The sequence below is a fragment of the Typopeltis vanoorti genome, chromosome 6 (genome assembly GCF_054136105.1).
Source record: "Typopeltis vanoorti isolate ZY-2024b chromosome 6, IOZ_Tvanoo_1.0, whole genome shotgun sequence".
NCBI classification, from domain to species: domain Eukaryota; kingdom Metazoa; phylum Arthropoda; class Arachnida; order Uropygi; family Thelyphonidae; genus Typopeltis; species Typopeltis vanoorti.
In genome coordinates, this window is record NC_143554.1 from 132835855 (window position 1) to 132857904 (window position 22050).

The 22050-nt window shown below is 36.4% G+C and overlaps 1 protein-coding gene across 7 annotated transcripts in view; it reads right to left on the reverse strand.

Annotated features, from left to right (window-relative positions):
- Rab3-GEF (Rab3 GDP-GTP exchange factor) overlaps positions 1–22050 on the reverse strand; it is a 1186669-nt gene that overhangs the window by 935686 nt on the left and 228933 nt on the right. For all 7 annotated transcript variants that reach the window (XM_090394443.1, XM_090394448.1, XM_090394444.1 and 4 more), the window contains exon 6: positions 17840–17953. In XM_090394443.1, the coding sequence (XP_090250569.1) occupies positions 17840–17953 (114 nt within the window). The remainder of the gene's footprint in view (positions 1–17839; positions 17954–22050) is intronic.

Sequence of the window (22050 nt, forward strand, 5' to 3'; positions counted from 1 at the left end):
TTTCGAATTGTGCCCTGAATACCTTACACAGAATTTACTGGAAAAGCACTAGCAGTCTACATCACGCTAAAACATGGTATGAACTGAAATTTAAGGAAGCCTGTGAGATCATTATCAACCACCCCAATCTGAACAATAATGATGGTCTAAAAATCCCAAACATATGGAAGGCATATATTTGACCCACAGAACCTTCCTTACTAAAAACAACTATATACAGGACTGTAAAAAATCCAGTATCTTAAATAACAATTGTAATAATAAAAATAGGACATCATTGTATCTGAAAGAAAACCATCTGTAAGAAAGAATGCTTAATCCTGTCATCGTAAATAGAATTTAGCTTGATGTAATTTATAAATTTTTTTTTGTTTCTTTGTTTTTCACTAGAGGTCATGCCAATAGAATAACAAGTGATGAAATCATTGTTTCTCTAGCTTACAGTTAATAATGTAACTCAGCTTGTCTTGTATATTTATGTATGCTCCAGATGATGATCTTGATATGAAGATCGAAACGTCTGGATAATAAAAAGTTTTTTTCAACACGGTTGTAAATTCCTTAAAATTTTTAAATGAATGCGGATCACCGTGTAACACTAAAAGAAAAAATTACAATTAATGACCTTCTCTCTGTCTCTCTCTAACTTCATATCCTATTCAAGTTCTGCCAATGAGAATACTCTTCATTCCTCTTCTCCATTCAAGAAACCCTGTACTACTCGAATGATAAGTCTCAAGGATATTCTGTAGCCAGCGACTTAAATACTGATCTCCTCAACATCCTCCAAAGGGGGGGGGGGGTGAAGACAACTAAAACTTAAAATGTCAAAAAAACATAGTTACATTATTACCAGCAAGAAAATCTTTTTCATAAGTAGGATTTTCTTGCTGGTATTAGCATTATACATGTCCACAAGGAGATGTGCTTTGCATTATGGGAGATACTGGGACAAGGAGTGATGAGAGCTTGGTCCACCTTTACCACAAGTTGCCTCAGTCCTGAAGATACTTCAGGTGCAAACTTTGTTTGCTTACACTTGGACAAAGGATTCAACTAAATTTATTATAGTCTAACCAAGTGGGAAAAAACTTCCAACATCTTTCTCTAAATCCAGAATAATTTAATAATAAGGTGGTACACCTTTTGGCAACTTGTATAGGTAAATATGACTTCTCATTACTTCTGCCTTAGTATCACCACTTCTGGGTCTGGTTCCCACTGATGAGACCTCAACCTTTATTGAGGTCTCGTTCCACTGACGAGACCTCAATAAAGGTTGAAATCGGTCTGGGTAGTGGCTCTTCCCTTAATACATAGCATCATACATGTCCACAAAGTGATGTCTGCAAAGAGTGCTTTGCATTATGGGAGATACTAGGACAAGGAGTGATGAGAGCTTTGTCCACCTTTACTACAAGTTGCCTCAGTCCTGATGATACTTCAGGTGCAAACTTTGTTTGCTTACACTTGGATAAAGGATTAAACTAATTTTATTATAGTCTAACCAAGTTGAAAAAACTTACAAATGTTACCAGATATTGCTGGGTTTTTTGAAGCAGTATTAGAAAAAGGATCAGTCTCTTTCTCTTGCTCAAAATAACTAATAAGAGGATTGTAGTTGTGCATAATGGCTTGAAATTCAAAATATCTGAAAAACCAATGTATTTTGTTAGGTGGTTTAAAAGCATTGATTCACATTCAGAAGTAATCAATATTTCAGCAAAGCTACACTTTTTTACTGTTGAATCGTTCTTTTAAGGTTACACGGTGATCAACATTCATATTTATGAATTTAGGGACACAAAAGGTCATCATCAGAAGGATACATGTGTATAGGAACCAAGCTGCATGCTGTTGCACTCTATACAGGTAAATTAAATCTATGTTGTTAAATCATCTTTTTATTAGCCTGACCTCTAGTGATAAAAAAATAAATAAATAAATAAAAACTACAATATACTCTGCTAAAATCCTCACGTACTAAGATTCTTCTGGAATTGTACAGTTCATATTGTTATATTACGATTATTTTCTGCATTTGTACAGTTCAGGTTGCTATTGAATGTTCAGGGAAAAAAAAACACTTCAAGTCTTGTATTGAGATTTTTCTTTGTGGTTGCTATGAAGCTTGCAGATGGGTCCTCCACATTCTTGGAATGGTTAGACCATTTTTATTCAGATTATGTTTGAGCATTTCACACGCTTCTTTGATTTTCCGCTTGAACCAGTTTTTGGTGGGGTGTAGGGACTTGGTACCTTTCCAATCAATTCTGTGGTATGTTTGGTTCAGAAAGTGCGTAGTCAGAAAGGCCGGTTTTTCCAAAATGGAGGTATTTAATGTGTCATTTGTGTTCATCCTTCCTGATTGGGATGGTTCGCCCTGTTTCCCCCAATGAATAGTATGTTACATGTACATTGTATTTTGTAAATCCCTAGGTGGGCTAGGTGTAGCAGAGGATCCTTGGAAGAACTGAGTAGGTGTCTTAATTTTGTCGAGGGTTTAAAGGTGGATTTGATGTTGTATTTATGTAGTGTTCTGTCTATTTTTTTGGAAATGCCTCTAACATATGGTATGGCAATAGGCATTCTTGAAATCTTTTTTGTTATTAGTGGTATCTCTGTGGAGGATCTTGTGAATGGTTTTTATACTGTATCCATTTTTTATAAAGGTATGTTTGATGATCTCATATTCATGGTTAAGAGCTTGTTCATTTGAACAAATAGTTTGAGCTCTGTGTTTAAGGGTGCTTATGACCCCTAGTTTTTGTGTTGGGTGGTGATAAGAAGTTTTGTGTATGTACTGGCATGTGTGTGTAGGTTTGCGATAGACTGAGAAGGAGAGACATCCTGAAGGAAGACGTGTGCGTGTGTGTCTAGGAACGGAAGAGAGTTGTTTTTTTCTATTTCAATGGTGAGGCGGATGCGTTTGTGTTGTTTGTTCAGGTGGCTAAGGAATGTATTTAGTGCTTCGCGGCCGTGGGGCCAAATGGTGAAAATATCGTCAAAGTATCTGAGCCAAATTTTGGGCTTTATGCATGCCGACTCTAGAGCTCGTTGCTCAAAGTCTTCCATATAAAAGTTCGCTATTGGGGGGGGAGTGGTGAGCCCATGGCTGTAGCCTCTTTTTGAAGGTAAAAATTGTTTTGCCACATGAAATACCTGGAGCGGAGTATGTGGGCAAAGAGGGCCGTGATATCATGTGAGAATATGTTCTGTAAGAGCAAGATAGTATCATTGATTGGGACATTGGTGAAAAGGGAAGTTTTGTCAAAGCTGACTAATAGATCTTGGTCGTTGAGTGTAATGCTTTTAATTTTGTTTATGAAATGTTGTGTATTTTTTTTATGTAAGAAGGGGAATGACCTACCAATTCCTTGAGTGTGGCCGCTAATTTTTTGGCTAAGTGGTAATTCGGGCTGTTGATTCCTTCCACAATTAGATGTAATGGTGTGTTCTATTTTGTGTACTTTTGGCAGGCCATAAATTCTGGGCACACGGGCATACTGAGGTATTAATTTTTTAATTGTTTCTTCCGGCCACGTGTTAACTGATTTAAGTAATTCAGTTGTTTTCTTTTTGTTGCGTTGCATGGGGTTGTAATTTACCATTTGGTAGGTTTGTGGTCCGATATCAAATGGTTCATTTTTTCTATGTAGGTTGTCCAATTTGAAACAACAGTGGCATTCCCTTTATCTGCTTTTGTGATAATAATGTCATGGTTATTTTTTTTTAGGGATTTGAGGGCATTTTTCCACTTTGTTTAGGTTGCTGCTTAATTTTTTGTTTGAATTTAGTAAACAGTTTCCATCCATCTTTTGTCAGCTAAATTGGCAGGGAGGGATCTTAAACCTCTCTCAATATGATAAATTATATCAAGTTTATTTACTGACCTTGGCGTACTGGTGTAGTTTAACCCTTTCTCCAACAGCATGAGTTCACCTTGGGTGAGATTGTAATCTGATTGGTTGATAACCTGACAGTGGTCCGATGGTTGTTCCTAACTTCATTTGTGGATGATTGGCTGCTCCTTTCGTTATGGCGTTGTAATTGTCTTGTGCTTTCCTGTAGTTTTAATGTTCTTTGTTTTTGAGTAATAGGTTCATGGCCGAGTCATCTGTGATCTTGTCCAAAATATCCCAAATTTCTGGACTAAGACAGAACACTACACAAATACAACATCAAAACCACCTTTAAACCCCCCAACAAAATTAAGACACCTACTCAGTTCTTCCAAGGATCCTCTGCCACACCTAGCCCACCCAGGGATTTACAAAATACAATGCACATGTAACATACCATACATAGGGAAACAGGGCGAACCATCCCAATCAGAAAGAATGAACACAAACGACACATTAAATACCTCCATTTTGGAAAAACCGGCCTTTCTGACCATGCACTCCAAACATACCACAGAATTGATTGGAAAGGTACCAAGTCCCTACACCGCCCATGTGTAGAGGCTTAAGTGCTGTGAGGACATCATGTTGGAGGCTTAATGGATTGTATATAGCACTCAGAAAGGATTAAAACAGAATTTAATTCTTCTTATATATTTCATCTCAGTCAATGAGACATCTTTAGGGATTACAAAAAACTAATGTAACATAAATACAAATAACAAACAATACTAAGCCAAACCACATGGGTGACACTAAAGTCCTATCTAGGTGGAGCACCCTCTAAGGGCAGTTGTAGGTGGCCTGGAATGTAAAGTGGGACATCTGGTGATAAGCATTTCCCAAATCTTAGAAAGCTTAATGCAACCATATTTGTTAAGATTTGGTTGATTCCTGAGAGCTGCTGCTGATTCTAAGAATAGTCTCTCTCTTTTAAATTTGCTGTGGTGGAACATGGTGGTTTTTTTTCCATGAGATCATGTGGGTTGTATCCAAGACATGGTCAGCTAGGCCTAACTGACCATAGTTGTGGTTGCAGATGTATGACTTATGTTCCTCCAGGCAGATAGTAGCTGATCTGCCTGTCTGTCCAAAGTACACTATGGCAGTTTACAGGAACAGGGTACTTTATAGACTCCAGGCACTGAGAGAGGAGGGAGCTCATCTTTTGTAGAGCGGATAAAGGTAGCAAGTTTGCAGTGGGGCTTAAATACTGTGTGTAAGTTGTACTTTTTTAACATCTTGGCTATTTTTTTGGATGTGCCACGGATGTAGGGTATGGTGATCGGAAGAATTAAATTATGTTTTAATCCTTTCTGAGTGCTGTATACAATCCATTAAGCCTCCAACATGATGATCCATACACCGCACCAAAACCTGGTTCGAGCAGAAATTCAAAGAAGCATGCTCAAACATAATCTGAATCTGAATAAAAATGGTCTAACCATTCCAAGAATGTGGAGGACCCATCTGCAACCTTCATAGCAACCACAAAGAAAAATCTCAATACAAGACTTGAAGTGTTTTTTTTTTCCCTGAACATTCAATAGCAACCTGAACTGTACAAATCCAGAAAATAATCGTAATACAACAATATGAACTGTACAATTCCAGAAGAATCTTAGTACGTGAGGATTTTAGCAGAGTATATTGTAGTTTATATTTATTTATTTATTTATTTTTTTTATCACTAGAGGTCAGGCTAATAAAAAGATGATTTAACAACGTAGATTTAATTTACCTTTATAGAGTGCAACAGCATGCAGCTTGGTTCCTATACACATGTATCCTTCTGATGATGATCTCAATACAGGGGTCGAAACGTCAAGTTATTTTATTATTAATTAGTAAAATAATCTTTTCAACATGTGTGTTTTGTGTCCCTAAATTCATAAATATGAATTTTACTGTTGAAGATTGACAGAAGACTGTGTATATTATTCTCATCAATGTTCAGTGTCCCTGATTAGCCAGATCTCTTTCCACGCTTAAGTGATATCAGGTCTTCACAATGTACAACAAAGCGCAGTTAGATTAGGGGTGAAAATGTCACAAAATACCATCAGTACACTCATCAATGGCTAAAGTGCAAAATGCAGCTGCTGCTAATTCATTTTTATGTCATAATTTTGAGTGATAGCATTTACGACATTCAGGAACTAGAAAGAATAATTCTTGCTTCTCCAGCTATCCTATCCTAATTTATGCTCACACATAGACCTACATTTTTTACCGAATAGGCATTCGGAACAGAAATCCTATGGAATAGGTTGGTTATACCTGGAGGTGTCTTATGACTGTAACTTGTGTGTTCAGGGCCGGTTTGCCAGCTTGCAGGATGAAAACCCCCAGATAAACTGGGGGGAAAATCCCTGCTGTCTATGCCCAAGACCAGCTAACTTGGCTATGGCTGAGGAAGATCCTTCAGCTCTCACGGCGTCGACAGGAATTATAGCCATGCGTCATTACTAATAATAATAATAATTATTATTATTATTATTATGTGACACCTCCAGGGAGTCCAAAGACTCATCGAGGGAGAGTGTACCAACAGCATCGAACGATTGATCTCCTTCCAACTACTAACTGCACTCAAACTTGCTTAACTTTTTGCATGAGACATTAGTAGCACAGGCTCTACCAATTGACCAACTTTTGCTGGCTGGAAAGCAGAGAACTATTCATTCTGATCACTAACACAGAATGCCATCAATAAGTATCTTTATTTGTTCTGGGTTAGACTGTTTTTATTCAAGACTAATGAGCCTCTCTTCCCTTTAAGCAAGACTTGCATGAACCATGTTGACAAGCCCACCCCTAAACAATAGTTTTTTTTTGTTTCCTAGCACTGCTACATTGTCCAAATGTAGCAAAGCTAAGAAATGTACAGCATTCACTCCTCACTTACTCAGTAAGTGACACTCCAAAAAATCAAGCTTCCACAGATCATCTCGCACTTCGCCTTCTGAAAATTTTCCTGAAGATTCAGTGTCTCAACAACACAAGAATAAACTCCATCATCCTTGTCATATTTAAATATTTCACTAAGTGCAACTCTCATGTTGTTCTTTGATGTTGGTGTTACCATTTAAACATATTTGTCCAGTCACTCAAATTTAAATGAATTTGTAGTTCTTTTCTGCTTTAATTTCGACATTGACATTTTAAGAATTTAATGCACTGCAAATGCTCATATAATATTTCTCATAAAATTGTGAGCATTAAATTAATTTGCTTCAATCTGCATAGCTATAAAATCCATCACCATTGCATAATTTCATGTGACCATAATGTTTAGACAGTTTAAGTAATTCCAAACAAATATACTTCTGCAACCTGACACAGTGTCAGTCAACCAACAAACTGCAGGCTAAAAGTAACTAAATGGAGAAAGCAAAAATTGGTGTGGGCAGTTACTAGGCATGTGCACTCCCTTTTTTAACCAATGCACATGTACACATGTACTGCTTAGAAGGAACAATGGTCACAATGCTAAAACTGTGAACATCACAACAAATTATGGCATTGATGAGATGGATCTTGACATGCAGAAGCAAAGAGGTTATAGTTCCCTTGTATAACTGCAGTTGTGGTCAAGGTTTTGGAGAGATTGGTAAGGAATAGAATACAGGATTGGGTTGATAGACATAGCATTCTTTATGATGGTTGGTATTAATTTATAAAGGATAGGTCTTGTCTTAACAATTTACTTGCATTTTATGATAAAGTATCAAGTGTGTTAGATAAGGGAGAATCATATACAGTGATATTTTTGGACTTTGCAAAAGTGTTTGATAGATGCAATTATCTATTCCTATTCTCTACAGCTGCAGAGAATAGGAATAAGTACATTGGTTAGATGAATAAGAGATTGGCTGTTATGATTCTGATACCAGGTTGTGTATGATGGAACAGTGTCTCAAAAAAAGAAAAGGAGGGTAACCAGTGGCATGTCCCAAGGCTCTGCTCTTGGGCTCCTACTACTTAACTTTTTTTGTAAACGATATATCATGTAGACTGACTGAGGCTCTTCAGTTGTTTGCTGATGATGAAAATTTGGGGAGAATTATAAGTAGCACTGTTGATTAATTCTCTTCAGGAAGATTTGCATGGACTTTTTACTTGGACAAAGGAGTGGGGTTGTAGTTTTAATATCAATAAGTGCAAGGTGTTGCATTTTGGAGTGCAGAAATATAAGGCTGTGTACTATATCAATGGTGCCGTACTGCAGGAAGTGGATGAGATTAGAGATATGGGAGTGATGGTTGACAGCAGACTGAAGTTTAGAGGGCATACCTCTAGTGTTGCAAAGGCTGCACATCATAATGCTGCTATGATAAGAAGTACTCTAACATGTTGGGATAAAGAAGTGGTTGTGCCACTGTATAAAGCACTGGTCAGACCACACTTGGACTATTGTGCTCAAATCTGGTCACTTGGTTTACAGTGTGATGTGGAGACATTGGAGAGGGTCCAGAGGCGAGTGACTAAGGCAATGTCAGGACTTTGGAATGCTGACTATGGAGAGAGGAAAAAGAGATGTGGATTACAGAGTTTGGTAAATAGGAGAAAGTGAGGTGATATGATAGAGAGAGACATTTAAGTTAGTGAGAGGATTTTATCAGATTAATCCAGAGGGGATTAGGATTACAAAAAGAGTAGAAGATGAGAGGAGATGAACTAGAGGTCATCCTTGGAAGTTATGTAAAAGTGTGGTGAAGAGAAGTGTGAGGAGTATTTTTTTTAAACATGGAGAATTGTCACTGCCTTGCATTAACAACGCATTACCAGAATGTGTTGTTAATGCAAGGTGTTAAGCATTTTAAGATTCTGTATGATAAATATGTTGTCAGTTGTATGAACCTCCCATGATGAATCTGTTGACTCCATGGAAGGTATAATAATAACAATAACATGGCTTGATCAGACACAGTAGCTCATATGTAGTCTGATCAAGCCATATAGTGTGGTTCTCATGGTTTTCAAAGGGATGAGGATATCTTAAAGAGTTCATAGAGGATTCACTAAATCAGTCTAGGGTCTCTAGAATGCAAGATATGAAGACAGGATGAACATGGAATGTAATTTGCAGAGTCTTGTGAAAAGAAGAAATGAGAGGGGATTTCATTGAGGTACATAAGTTGGTGATTATTACCATTTGATGTGGACAAGGTTTTCATAGAGGGAGATAAGGGTAGAACAAGAGGCCATCCCTCTGGAAGTTGTATATAAGGAGGGTTCTTTGAATGGAGATAAGTTAGTGAGAATGCATTGTTTGAGAGCGCAGTGAGCATGGAAACTCAATGGATTTAAGGCATTTTGATGATCCTTTTGTGTCAGGGTGTGTACATTTGATGACAAGTCAATGGACTCCTTGGAGGTCTGATGTTAATAATAGTTATTATTTATTATTATTTATTATTATTATTTATGGGGTGCTTAAGGGTCAAAGCTGTATAACTGAGAGGAGACCTCCACATAGCCTTTAAAGGAATGCAGAGAACCGACCAGGGCTTCTGACCTAATGTCCAATCCTCACCTTCTCGTGTTGCACCCTGTTGGGTATCTACTTGGATACTGAACGGACGAGGATGGGCTGGCAATTTGTGATTTAGCCGACCAAATTGTATTCTTATTGGTTAAACCAAAATATAGAATGATGGTACAACATGACAAAATTTCATGCTGGCTGGGGCGTCGTCCGGTTAAACAAGGCCCCGTTGTTTTCGCCAGGGAACCAGGGCGAACAGCGAAAAGTCAGCTACTGGAACAAATCTGAAAATAAACCCCAACTCAACATCACCAGAGTTAAAGATCGGTACTATCAACATAAGAAGCCTGAATGGCAAAGAAATGGAGCTAGCTGAGGAATTAGATAAGTACCAGATCGACATAATAGGGTGACTGAAACAAAAAAGACCAAAACTGGTGAGATCTTTCTGAGCAATAAATACAAAATGTTATATTCAGGCAATGACAATCGAGGAAAAGAAGGAGTAGCCATAGTATTCAACACAAAATACGAGGCTAATCTTCTTGAATGGCAGTCAGTCTCAAGTAGAGTAATGTGGGCAAATATGAGAATGGGGAACTGGACAATGAGACTTATTTGTGCCTATGGTCCCACAGAAGGCTCTACTAAGGTAGAAGTGGAGGAATTTTTTGAGGCTTTAGAAAAAGCAACTGACACAATGAAAAAGGAAAAGTTGGTCCTTGCTGGGGATCTAAATAGCAGAGTAGGAAATGATTGTGACACATACAAAAATATTTGGGGAAAATTTGGAGAAAAGAGCAAAGCTAATCATAATGGCAAATACCTGTTGGATTTCTGCTCAGGACATGGACTGGTTATTACTAACACCATGTTCCAACATAAAAATGTGCACAAATTCACATGGAGAGAAGATGCTAGGAATAAGAAAAGTCTCACTGACTATGTTATTGTTGATAGTGATGTTTTCTCCCTGGTGCAGGACACCAGAGTGTACAGAGGATTTGAAATTGGAAGTGATCATTATTTAGTCTTGAGCAGAATAAAATTGAATTTCATATTGAAAAGAATAACATGTAAGAAAGTTTTAAAGCGAATAAAAGTTGAGCAGCTCTCAGATGTGAACTGTAGGCTAAAATACACAAAGATTATTGAAGAAAAAATGAAAGAGTTTGAGAACAGGAATCAAACCTTGGAGATTCAGTGGCAAACTCTGAAGAAAACATTGATTGATTCTGCCAGAGAGGCATGTGGTGAGGTTATCTGTAAGGATAAAAAAATCAGAACTCCCTGGTGGACACATGAAGTTAAAGAGGCAGTGAAGGAAAAGAAGAAAGCATACCAAAAGTTCCTGTCAAATAAGTCAGCTTGTGCTCTTAGAGAATATCGAGACAAATGTAAGAAAGCTAAACAGTGTGTAAAACTAGCCAAACAAAAGTCATGGGAGGATTTTGGCAAGAATATAGAAAATAAATATCAAGAAGGTGGCAAAATATTCTGGAGGTTGTTGAAGAAGCTTAAGAATGGAGGAAAGAGTGCTGCAAAAGGAATTAGATATGATAAAGGTGACATGAAAACGGGAGAAAAAAGATATCCTTGAAGTATGGAGTAATTACTTTGAAAAACTGCTAAATGAAACAAGCAGTGATGACAGCACAGTGGTAAAAAACACTGACCAGGCATGCAGTCAGGAATACATATCCATACTAGAAGTAGAAAAAGCCATCAAAGGCTTGAAATGTGGAAAGGCAGCAGGAGTAGATGATATTCAATCAGAAATGCTGAAGTATGGTGGTATAAGAGTTTTACAGTGACTGCACTGCATAGTTCAGAAAGCCTGGACAGAGGGACGAATTCCCGATGATTGGAGTAGACCTCTCATAGTACCCATATATAAAAAGGGAAATAAAACTGAATGTGAGAATTACAGAGGTATTTCCCTACTGAGTGTTCCTGGCAAGATCTATGCAAGTATACTTGAGAAACGGTTGAGAAGAATTGTGGAAGAAAAGCTTGGCGAAGAAAGCTGGATTCAGGCCAAATAGAGGCTGTCAGGATCAGATCTTCACTTTACGACAAATAGTCGAGAAAGCATGGGAATATAACAAAGATCTGTATTTAAGAATTGTCGATCTGGAAAAGGCATATGTGCCAAGAGAGAAGCTATTCAATATGCTTCAGTTATATGGTGTCAATGGGGCATTATATCAAGCAATACTTAGTCTTTATTTGAGTTGTAAGTCAGCAGTTAGAATTGAAGGAAGTACAGGAAGATGGTTTAATGTTAAATCTGGTGTGAGACAAGGATGTACATTATCCCCCTCTGTTATTCATTATCTATATGGATCACATTATGAAGGAAAGTGGTATTAAACATGATATCAAAATTGGAGATGTTAATGTCAGCTCTTTGCTTTATGCGGATGATGTTATACTTCTAAATAAATCTGCTACAAGTGTGCAAGATTCTCTGACTCAATTGAATAGCTGTTGTAATAGATATCGTATGAAGGTCAGCAATAAAAAGACAAAGACAATGAAAATAGGCAGAATCATTGAAAATGTCAACTGTGTTGTGAATGGAGAACCTGTGGAACAAGTAAAACATTTCAGCTATTTAGGCACGATTTTTACTGAAGATGGTAAATTAAATATAGAAATAGACAACAGAATCAGCAAAGCTGGTATGGTGGGAAGTCAATTGAATAAATTCATATGGAATAAGAGAGAAATCAGTCGGAACACTAAATTAGCTGTGTACAAGACAGTGTTCAAACCAGTTTTAACTTATGGATCTGAGAGCTTGGTCAGAAGTAAAACACTTCACCAAAGACTAGAGACCACAGATATGAGAGTCCTGAGAAAGATTATAGGCATGAACAGATGGAATCAATGGCAATATCATATTAAAAACAAGGATATTAGAAAAGAACTTGACATTGTCAGCATCCAGGAATGAGTTAGCAGAGCTAATCTCAGGTGGTATGGTCACTTAAACAGAATGGGCGAGGAAAGATTAGCAAAACAAGTGTTCTCTGCCAGGTTGGCAGCAAAACGACCCAGAGGAAGACCAAGATATAGGTGGATTGATACGGTACAAAATGCTTTAGACGATAGAAATATAAGATCTGATAATGTTGGAGTCTTGACAAGTAACAGACTGATTTGGAGGAAAATTGTAGATAGGAAATTAATAATGATGTAATTTTTTTCATGTAGTACTATCATATCCTGTACACCCCTTGAGGGTACATGGCAGGAATTTGATGATGATGATGATTATTTATATGGGCCATGGAGTCGAAAGACTCATCGCAGGAGACCCACTCTATCCATTAACACCTATTATATATATCATGAAACCTAATTACTGTTGAGATGCTCACAACCACCTCTGGCAATCTATTTCACTCACTCACTCACCACTCTCCAAGTAAAAAACCTAGTCCACACACACACACGCGCGCACGCGCATATTAACCACATGCTTAAACAACTACCAAATCTTCCAAAAATCCCCTCTCCTTTCTTCTATTCACAACACTCTGCAAATTACATTCCCTTGTTCAACCTGTCTTCATATCTCACATTCTAGAGACCCAAGACTGATTTAGTGAATTCTGTATGAACTCTCTAAGATATTCTCATCTTTGAAAACCATGAGAACCACACTTGATTCTCATGTATCACCAGTTTCACCAGCTTGATCACTCATTTCTGAATCTACTCTACCATCTCCTGATCCCCAAGAAATGCAGGTGACAAAATCTGTGCACAGTAGTCAGCATGTGGCTGAATCATAGCCAGATAATAACCTCGCTATCTTTACTTGTCAATGTGCTCTTCAGCATGCAAGTTATCCTCTGAGCTATTTTTCAAGCACTTGTAATATGTCCTCTGAATTTCAAATCTTCATCCACCATCATCCCCAGATCCCTAGCCTCATCAGTTTCCTGCAAACTAGCACCATCAATATGATTCGAAGTGTGTACATTTTACAACAATGAATTGATAACCATTGTCCTTTGTTCATGCTGCCAATTTATTTAAACCATCTTGTAGAATATCTAGATCACTTTTATCAACTATTGTCCTCTCTAGTTTTGCATCATCAGCAAATAACTTAATGCCCCCTTCAAATCATCTGCTACATTAATATACAAATTAAAGAGTAGTGGTCCTAGTACAGAGTCCTGTGGCACTCCACTAGTCATGCTCATTTGCCTTGATTTCACTCCACCATACACCACTCTCTGATATCTATCTGTCAGCCACTTCCTATCCATGGATAGGAAGTGGCTGGTGGCTTTATGTATATAAAGCCACCAGCCTTATATACATTCTCATTTGCTCCATCTTATGTAATAGTTTGTCATGCAGTATTCTATCAAATGCCTTTGCAAAGTCCAGCAGTATTATGGTGTAACCATTTCCTTTATTCAATTCTGCTGTCATCACCTTATTAGAAAATGTGATCATGATAAAAATATGAAACATATGAAGAAAATGAAAAATATGAAACATGATAAAATAATGATTCCATCCATCTTCCCTTTTGTGTTAGGCTCAATGGACTGTCACAGAGTAATTTAACTTCTTAGAAACTTGCTTAATGCTTATGATAGGGTGGTTTAATCCTATGTCTGTAAATTCCATCTGTTCTGGCCAATTTGCCAACTTTACCATCTCTCCATATGAGAATGATTAACTCACCTTCAGTTGAAAAGCCCCAATAAATGTTTTTCACATTGCAGATGGGATACAAAACCCACGTCTTTCCAATTGAAGGACACTATCAATATTAAAACTAAGCGATAGAGGCTCTATAATAATAATTGATGCTCAATTACTATTATAGATTATTCATATCAATTATATCAATTATTTGTATATCAAATATATGAATAATAATAATTGATGCTCAAATATGGAAGTATAAGAGTTTTACAGTGGCTACACTACACTACACAATTAAAAACTTCCTAATTGTCACATGATTTGGAAGAAAATTACTGTGGAAGACATGTTTTGACTTTCCTGAGCAAGATTTGCCAGTTCTCTGTAATGTCTGTTTTGAGTCTGTTAACTTCTACATTTGCAAATATTTTGCATTTAATGTGTGTGTGTGTGTGTGTGTGTGTGTGTGTGTGTGTGTGTGTGTGTGTGTGTGTGTGTGTGTGTGTGTGTGTGTGAGTGAGTGAGTGAGAGAGAGAGTGAGTAGATGGGTCACTAATTTTTTAATATACAGTTTCATTCTATACGTTGTGTGTGTGTGTGTGTGTGTGTGTGTGTGTGTGTGTGTGTGTGTGTGTGTGTGTGTGTGTGTGTGTGTGTGTGTGTGTGTGTGTGTGTGTGTGTGCATGCATACATATATAAATATAAATAAAACATATGTAAAATTTCTTTTTTTTTTTTTTGTTCTTTTATGTTCTCTCTTCTGTTCTCTCTCTCTCTCTTGCCTTTTTTTGCCATTTACTTATTTATTTTCTTTTATGAGTGAGTGGCTATCAATTTTATCTTGAGCTAGCCTTGTCATTCTAAGCTATGTTCAGATATCTCTGATACTATGAGAATTCTGGAAATTTATTTTTATTTAACAACTGTGCCACCAAAATTCTCTTGGGAGGTATTAGGGATATTCTATGGCCCTTGTAGGATATACTATGTTCAATTAAGAATCTTAATTTCTGAGTCGTGGTTATTCTTCGAATTCTTTGCTCACAGGTTTGTAAATTTTTTTTAGAGACAGCGCACTGTGTAAAGATCAGGCAGTATTCCACATTAACAAAACAAAACATATTTATTTAAGTCAATAGCAATTATACAAGATAGTACACTACTATATTAATCTTCCCTTAATTGCATCCTACACTACAAGAATTACTACAAGTTATGATATTGTAACAATAATATACATTCTCAATCATGCACATAAAGCAATCATTTTCAAAACTAGAGTTACGAGTTCTACAATTCTAATCACAAGCTTTCAATATTTTGCTCAATCATACAATACATCTCCGATTCCAGGCTTCTCAATCTGTAACAATGAAATTTTCTAACCTAGCAATGTCTTATGGACTCTCAGTCAATCCTCTACAAACTCAATAAAAGTATGATAAAATCTACCCACAGTTCCTTATCTGCACACTTAGTTATATCAGCCCTCTATATCTTTACCGGTTCCATAGACTGCTCTTCCGTCCTAACACTCTGCCCTTTCATATACGGTCTCACAGTCGTCGTTGTTCGATGGCTCACTCCCGGGACTTGAAGCATACTGTCGCCAACATTTTCTGGTCAATCGCAGGTGTCCGGTATATGATGCAGGCTCATTTACTCGCAGTGCATGCTGGTACATTGCTCTGCTCCTTCGGTGCTTCTCCTGCCCATGGGCCATGTTCTCCGACTTCAAACAGGCCGACAATCTGCAGCAAGAAAACAGCGTTCCCTTGATCATCTCTCCCTCTTTCTTCTTTCTATATATGACTCTGAGAGTAAGGGTCGACCCTGGACTAAGGGTTGGAGACCCCTGAATATTCCCGTGCAAATGGTTTTGACCTTCATCGATGGTGGGAATTCGAAATTTCGGATGACCTTCGTCACTAATTGTTCACTCTCAAATCACACTGGCAACACATCGTAATCCTGTTAACTGAAAACGGAGCCACTTCAGTACTAATTTATTTAGTACTAATATGGCGTTTTTTTTATGACATTGCCCTTGGATTATACATCTGGCTGAGATAGAGAACAACCTAAAGCACTTTTCTTATGTTTACAATCCCTGAACAATTTAATGTTATTCTCTTTAAGTTCACTACCCACATGGGTTTTTACAAAAAATAAGAATGCAACTCCAAATAGTAGTACACAATATACGTTTTACTTACAAGATTTGTGACCTCTGTAAAAGTCGATGCAAAAGGAAAGAATATCTTCAACTGCATAGAATTTTGCACATATACATACTTGGTGGATTCCAAAAATGTAATATAGCCTTAATGTTCTTGGATTCCAATAAAAGCAAAACAGCCAGTCTTTCAAAAGAAGAAAAGATGACATGGGCAGGGTACCTGATAGACATCTACAAAGGATACATTACTACCTCTCTGCTTATTTGTGTCTGTTAGGTATCCTGACCATGTCATCTTTGCTATTTTGGACAGGTTAGCTGTTCTGCTTTGATTAGAATCCAAGAACATCAAGACTATATTACATTTTTGAAATCTGATAAGTCTGTCCTTGCTTCTCATGTTACTGACACTAAGCACAGAGTTCTTTGGAACCAGACAAAGATTCATTGTAACTAATTAATAACAGAATCACTTACATTAATTTAAATATTTTTATTTGTAGAATTTTTAGCTATGTTTCATAGTCATTTTCAATATGATTATAGGAAAACAATCACAAAAAAAGAGAACATCAATTAAATTGAAAGTGGATGATATTATATGCACTATCAGCTGCAGGAGAATAGCTCCAATGGCTTCAATTCAATTGATGTTCTCTTTTTTGTGATTGTTTTCCTATAATAATAGCTATGAAACAGCTGAAAATTATACAAATAAAACAATTTAAATTAACATGATTCCATTATTAATTAGTTATAGCGAATTCTTCCACTTACATCTTGATTTTTAGATCAGACAGACTCTTTATTCCAGCAGATTCAAAATCTAATTGCCTTTTCCTTGAAACATGCAAAACAATGTATGCCAATATTTAAGTTTTGGGAAGTGATTACTATTAATTATTCATAATGTTTTGTTTTTTTAAAAAATTATCATTTAAATTATTTTTAATCTATGCAACTTTTGCAATTGTTCCACTGAATGCTAACAGTGTAATCATATCACCTCAGCTGCAACTCACACATGAACTAATAGGCACATGCTTCATGACTCATTCTTATAATTCATGTTTTGAATGTAATTTCCAGCCTTTCTCCCTAATGATGTCCATGTAATGCTGGATGAAATAATCAAGTTCAATATATTTTTACATGCATATGCTGTGGTAATGTTTATGTGTAATACACATGCTCCATTAAAACTATTTTGCATGTGTTCTTCTCTACAGCTGCCTGTTTTGCAGGATGAAAAACCAGTTTTTTCCAGGAGGAAAAATCCTAGAGTATGAGACTAACTCAGTCTCATACAGAGGTGAGACTGAGTTAGCTGGTCTCAACTCTGTATGAGACCGGTTAACTCACCTTCAGCTGAAAAGTCCCAATAATGGTTCTTCATGTGTTAAAGAGGATTCAAACTTAGATTTTTCCAACCAAAGGGCATCCTCAAAACTAACTAAGTCACAGAGGCTCTTTTCTCAGATTCAATGAGTTGCAATTAAATGTAAGGAAAACTGATTTCAAAATTTAAAGTAACTACAATATTAAATAAACAATCAATAACTAATCGCATTAACAAAACAAACATCTTACTTTGTTTGAATCCAAATCAATAAGCCAAACATCATCTGGTAGTCTGAAATTTCGTTTGAACATTAAAAAACTTGCTGGGACACCAATGATATATGGTGTAGGGGCTAAAAGAAGCTACAATGCAAAAAAAGATTGGTATTAGTCAACAAAAAAAGGGGGAAAAAATTATACTTGTTTTTTTATTTCATTTTCCATCCATTTAATAACTAGCCAAGAATAATAATTAACCTAAGAATTCACTGTCATTCTGAAAACTTTGCACAAGAAAAATAAACTATATACTGATGCCAACCACAAGGAAAGCACTCATTGCTAATGCCTTCAGTTGTCTTTCCCACACAAAATATGCTTATAAGAGGTAATTTTAACTCTTAGAATTAGTTCAGTAAAATTACCTCTGAGGTCTTCACACACACCAAGTATTCACAACATACTCCAGTAATGGAAATGCACTCACTCACTATTGCACATAAACCATCTATTCCTTAATCCTTTGTTTACCATATTCTTATACAACTTCTACAGATACCCCTCTTGTTTACCTCCCCCTCCACTATATATTAATCTGGAAAAATCCCCTCCATATCATATCATACCATCCCATTCTGCTTATCAACTAAATAATGCGATTTACATTTCCTCAAATGCTATCCATAACCAACATTAGAGTAAGTACTGGTATTACCTTACTCATCTTTGGACTTTTCCACTGTGATAATATTATGTGTTAACATTCCATATATGGTAAAATTATAAATCATTTTGGTAACAAAATCATCAGGTGATCAAATTTATCCAAAATAATCAATGTTATAGTGTAACCAGAACATTACACAGTGGTAAATCACTTCTTTACAATACTTGCTACAAAACAATATGTTATGTAGTCTTTTTGTTTTTAATGAGAATCCAATTTTTTTAAATTTTATTTCTATGGGGGTTACCCCGTTCCTCGACCATCCCTAGGACTGGTTGAGCCCTTCTACTGTAGCCTGTGTTCACGGGGCTGGTTTGCCTGCTTGCAGGAGGAAAAACCCCAGATAAACTAGGGGGGGAACCCTGCTGTCCACGTCCAAGATTGGCTAACTTGGCTATGGCTGAGAAAGATCCTCGAGCTCCTCACATCATCGACAGGAATCGAACCTAGGACACTCCTTCCCCATGGTTGCGAAGCGCATAGCCACTAGGCTAACTGCGTGGACATGAGAATCCAATACAAAATTTGTTCAATCAACAGAACATTCATATCATGGAAGGAGAAAAGTGAAAGATACTTGTTAACACTGGACTTCAAGAACTGAAGATTGTTCTCTTCAAGAGCACAATCTTCAGTTCTATACTGTTTCAAAACAGCAAAAGAATTTGTTCTATGTATCTGGAGCAAAAATGCAAAGGAGAGTTGAACAATTATTGCCTTAAGATAATGGGGAAATAATTTCTCAATGATATAATAATAATAAATAGTGATCACAGAATTATATGTGAAAATGCAAGCAACAGGAATTGAATGCCTCTGTGAAAAAGAGTATGAACTGGCGAGAGAAAGGCTAACCCCATTGTAACTGCTCTGTCTTGTAGAGTCAAGTAGTTTTAATATGTTCACAGCAAGATGATCATCACTCTCTCTCACCATCACCTTATCTGGTGGGAGAGAAAACATTGTGCCCCATGGAAATTTGGTGATTGTATTTCATAAGCGCACCAGGTATTATGTTGGGTATTTGGCTGTAACCAAATCTGCACAGAAGAGAGAACTAATGTATTTGCTTTAGAATATATTAGAAAATGATAATTAAGGAGAATGCTATATTTAGTAGGTATGTTTCAATTTCTAAAAAGTGTAAATATGTGAGCCATCATTAATAAGTCATGTGAGAATGGAATATAAAGGAGAGAAAGAATAAGTGTGATTGGAAATAGTTTCATTAATGGCAAATAAATTATTAATCATTAACATTTGTGATATTAAATGCATATCCTATAAGTTGCAGAGTGGAATGAATAGCAAGTGATCCCATGTGTTCTAGACATGAATGTGTATTTATGATGGACTAATTAAAAAAAAAAAAAAACTTATGAGAAGAGAGAAAGAGATCTGCCTGCAAAGTACAGTTGACCCTTGAAGAACACAGGTTTGATGTACATGTGGCCACTTATATGCATTATTTTTTAATAATAATCTCATATTCCAGTTTTGCCTTCCTCGTCATTCTGGTAACTCTCCTGGCCTGTGTCTTATATTCTTCGTGTATCTGTCCTCCACCCCCTCTCCTTATATCTCTTCCATAATCTCTTTTTCAACTGCAGTGTTCCTGTTTGATATCGTTTGTCATCCACTTTACACCAAATTGTGTCCACTTCTTCACCCGTGGAATACAGCTTACTACTGCTGCTAACAAATATTCTTTCACAATTTCCCAAGCACTAATGTTATCCTGGCCTTCCAATTCTCCCCCTCCATGGAACTGTCCCTAGTTGATACCTAAGACTATTATATTCACCTCCACCTTATAATTCCACATACATTCCCTTTTCTTTGATACACCTGCATGTCTGTTCATCTTCCAAGTCAAAACCAAATGGTTACTCCCTCCAACTGGTGGGAGAGATGTCATCTCACTTATTATCAGCTCTTCTGATGCTATTACCAAATCCAAAACTCTTCAACCTCTTGTTCCCTCTATTACATGCTGCCGAAGACATTTGTCCCACAAGAATTCCAGAAATTCTATCCCCTTCTTAGTACTTCCATTTTCCTCTTCCCAGCTTATATTGCTGTAGTTAAAATCTCCCATAACAATCATTCTTCTTGCACTTACTTATTGTTGTTAATTAGCATAAAATAAAAAAATCATAATGATTCATTCATTAGTGTATAGGTTAGGCTACCATAAATCTTTGTCAACAATGGATGAATCATTATACCTGTAAATAAATATGAATAATTTCTTTTTCACATTATCTTTTCATTTTTGATGTCTAGTGTTAGTTATACATACCTACAGTGTTTTGTATCATATATGACAATATTGATGTAGGTACTGTCAACACTGCTCGCCACCTTATCTTTAATTGCATTATGTTTTTCAACTTCTGCTACATTTGTATCACTTTCCTCTTTCTTACCAGTGTTATATTCATCAGACAGACATATGATTTATCTTATAAACAGAAGAGTAAACTTAAGGTATCGCTATATACAGTACAATACTAAATGCATTTTCACTTCCTTATGATTTTCTTTAATAACATTTTCTTTTCTCTAGCTTACTTTATTGTAGGAAAATAGTATATAATACATACATATCATACAAAATATGTGTTAATCAACTGTTTATGTTATCAATAAGGCTTCTGGTCAACAGTAGGCTATTAATAGTTAAGTTTTTTTGGGAGTTGAAAGATATACGCAGATTTTCAGGCAACATGGGAGGGGGGGGGCTGAAAACTTAATACCCACGTTGTTCAAGGGTCAACTGTATAAATAACTAATCAATAAAAATGGTGGCTAGCAGGAGGCATTTTTTGCAGATACGTTTTTTGGAATAATTAATTGTAAATAAGTGTGTTGCAGTAAAAGTTGTACACTTGCAGCATTTGTAGTGTGTGTGTGTGTGTGGACTTGTTAGTTTAAGAAATTGTTTGTCTTTACAGGAATTTAATTTTAATTTTAGTTCTTTTGTGAAATATGAGGTATGCTATATGCACTTGTTTGATTATATAAATAAATTATGGATATTTAAGTTGGATGGCAGGAGGGTATGTGCAAAGTGTGAGTGAGTCCTGAATGAGGACTTGATGAATAGCAATGTTTTGGTAACTGAAAGTGTAAGTAGCAAGAATGCCACGAGGAAGATGAGTACTTGTCTGATAGAAAAAAGGGACAATAGGAAAGAGCAGCGAAAAAATGATAAAAAAAGTTTTGAAAAAGGGAACGAGTGATCTGATGAATATAACAATGGTAAGAAAGAGGAAAGTGATATGAATGTAGCAGAAGTTGAAAAACATAGTGCAATTAAAGATAAGGTAGCGAGCAGTGTTGACAGCAAACAAGCATGTATGTCTAGCAATAAAATTGAGAGAGTGAATGAGAGTAAAAATGTGATGTAAGATTTGAAACTGAGTAGGTTAAGATGAGGCAAGAGATGAAATAGATGCAGAGTGAAATTAAGAGAATTCGAGATATGTATGGAAGAGTGTAAATGATGAAA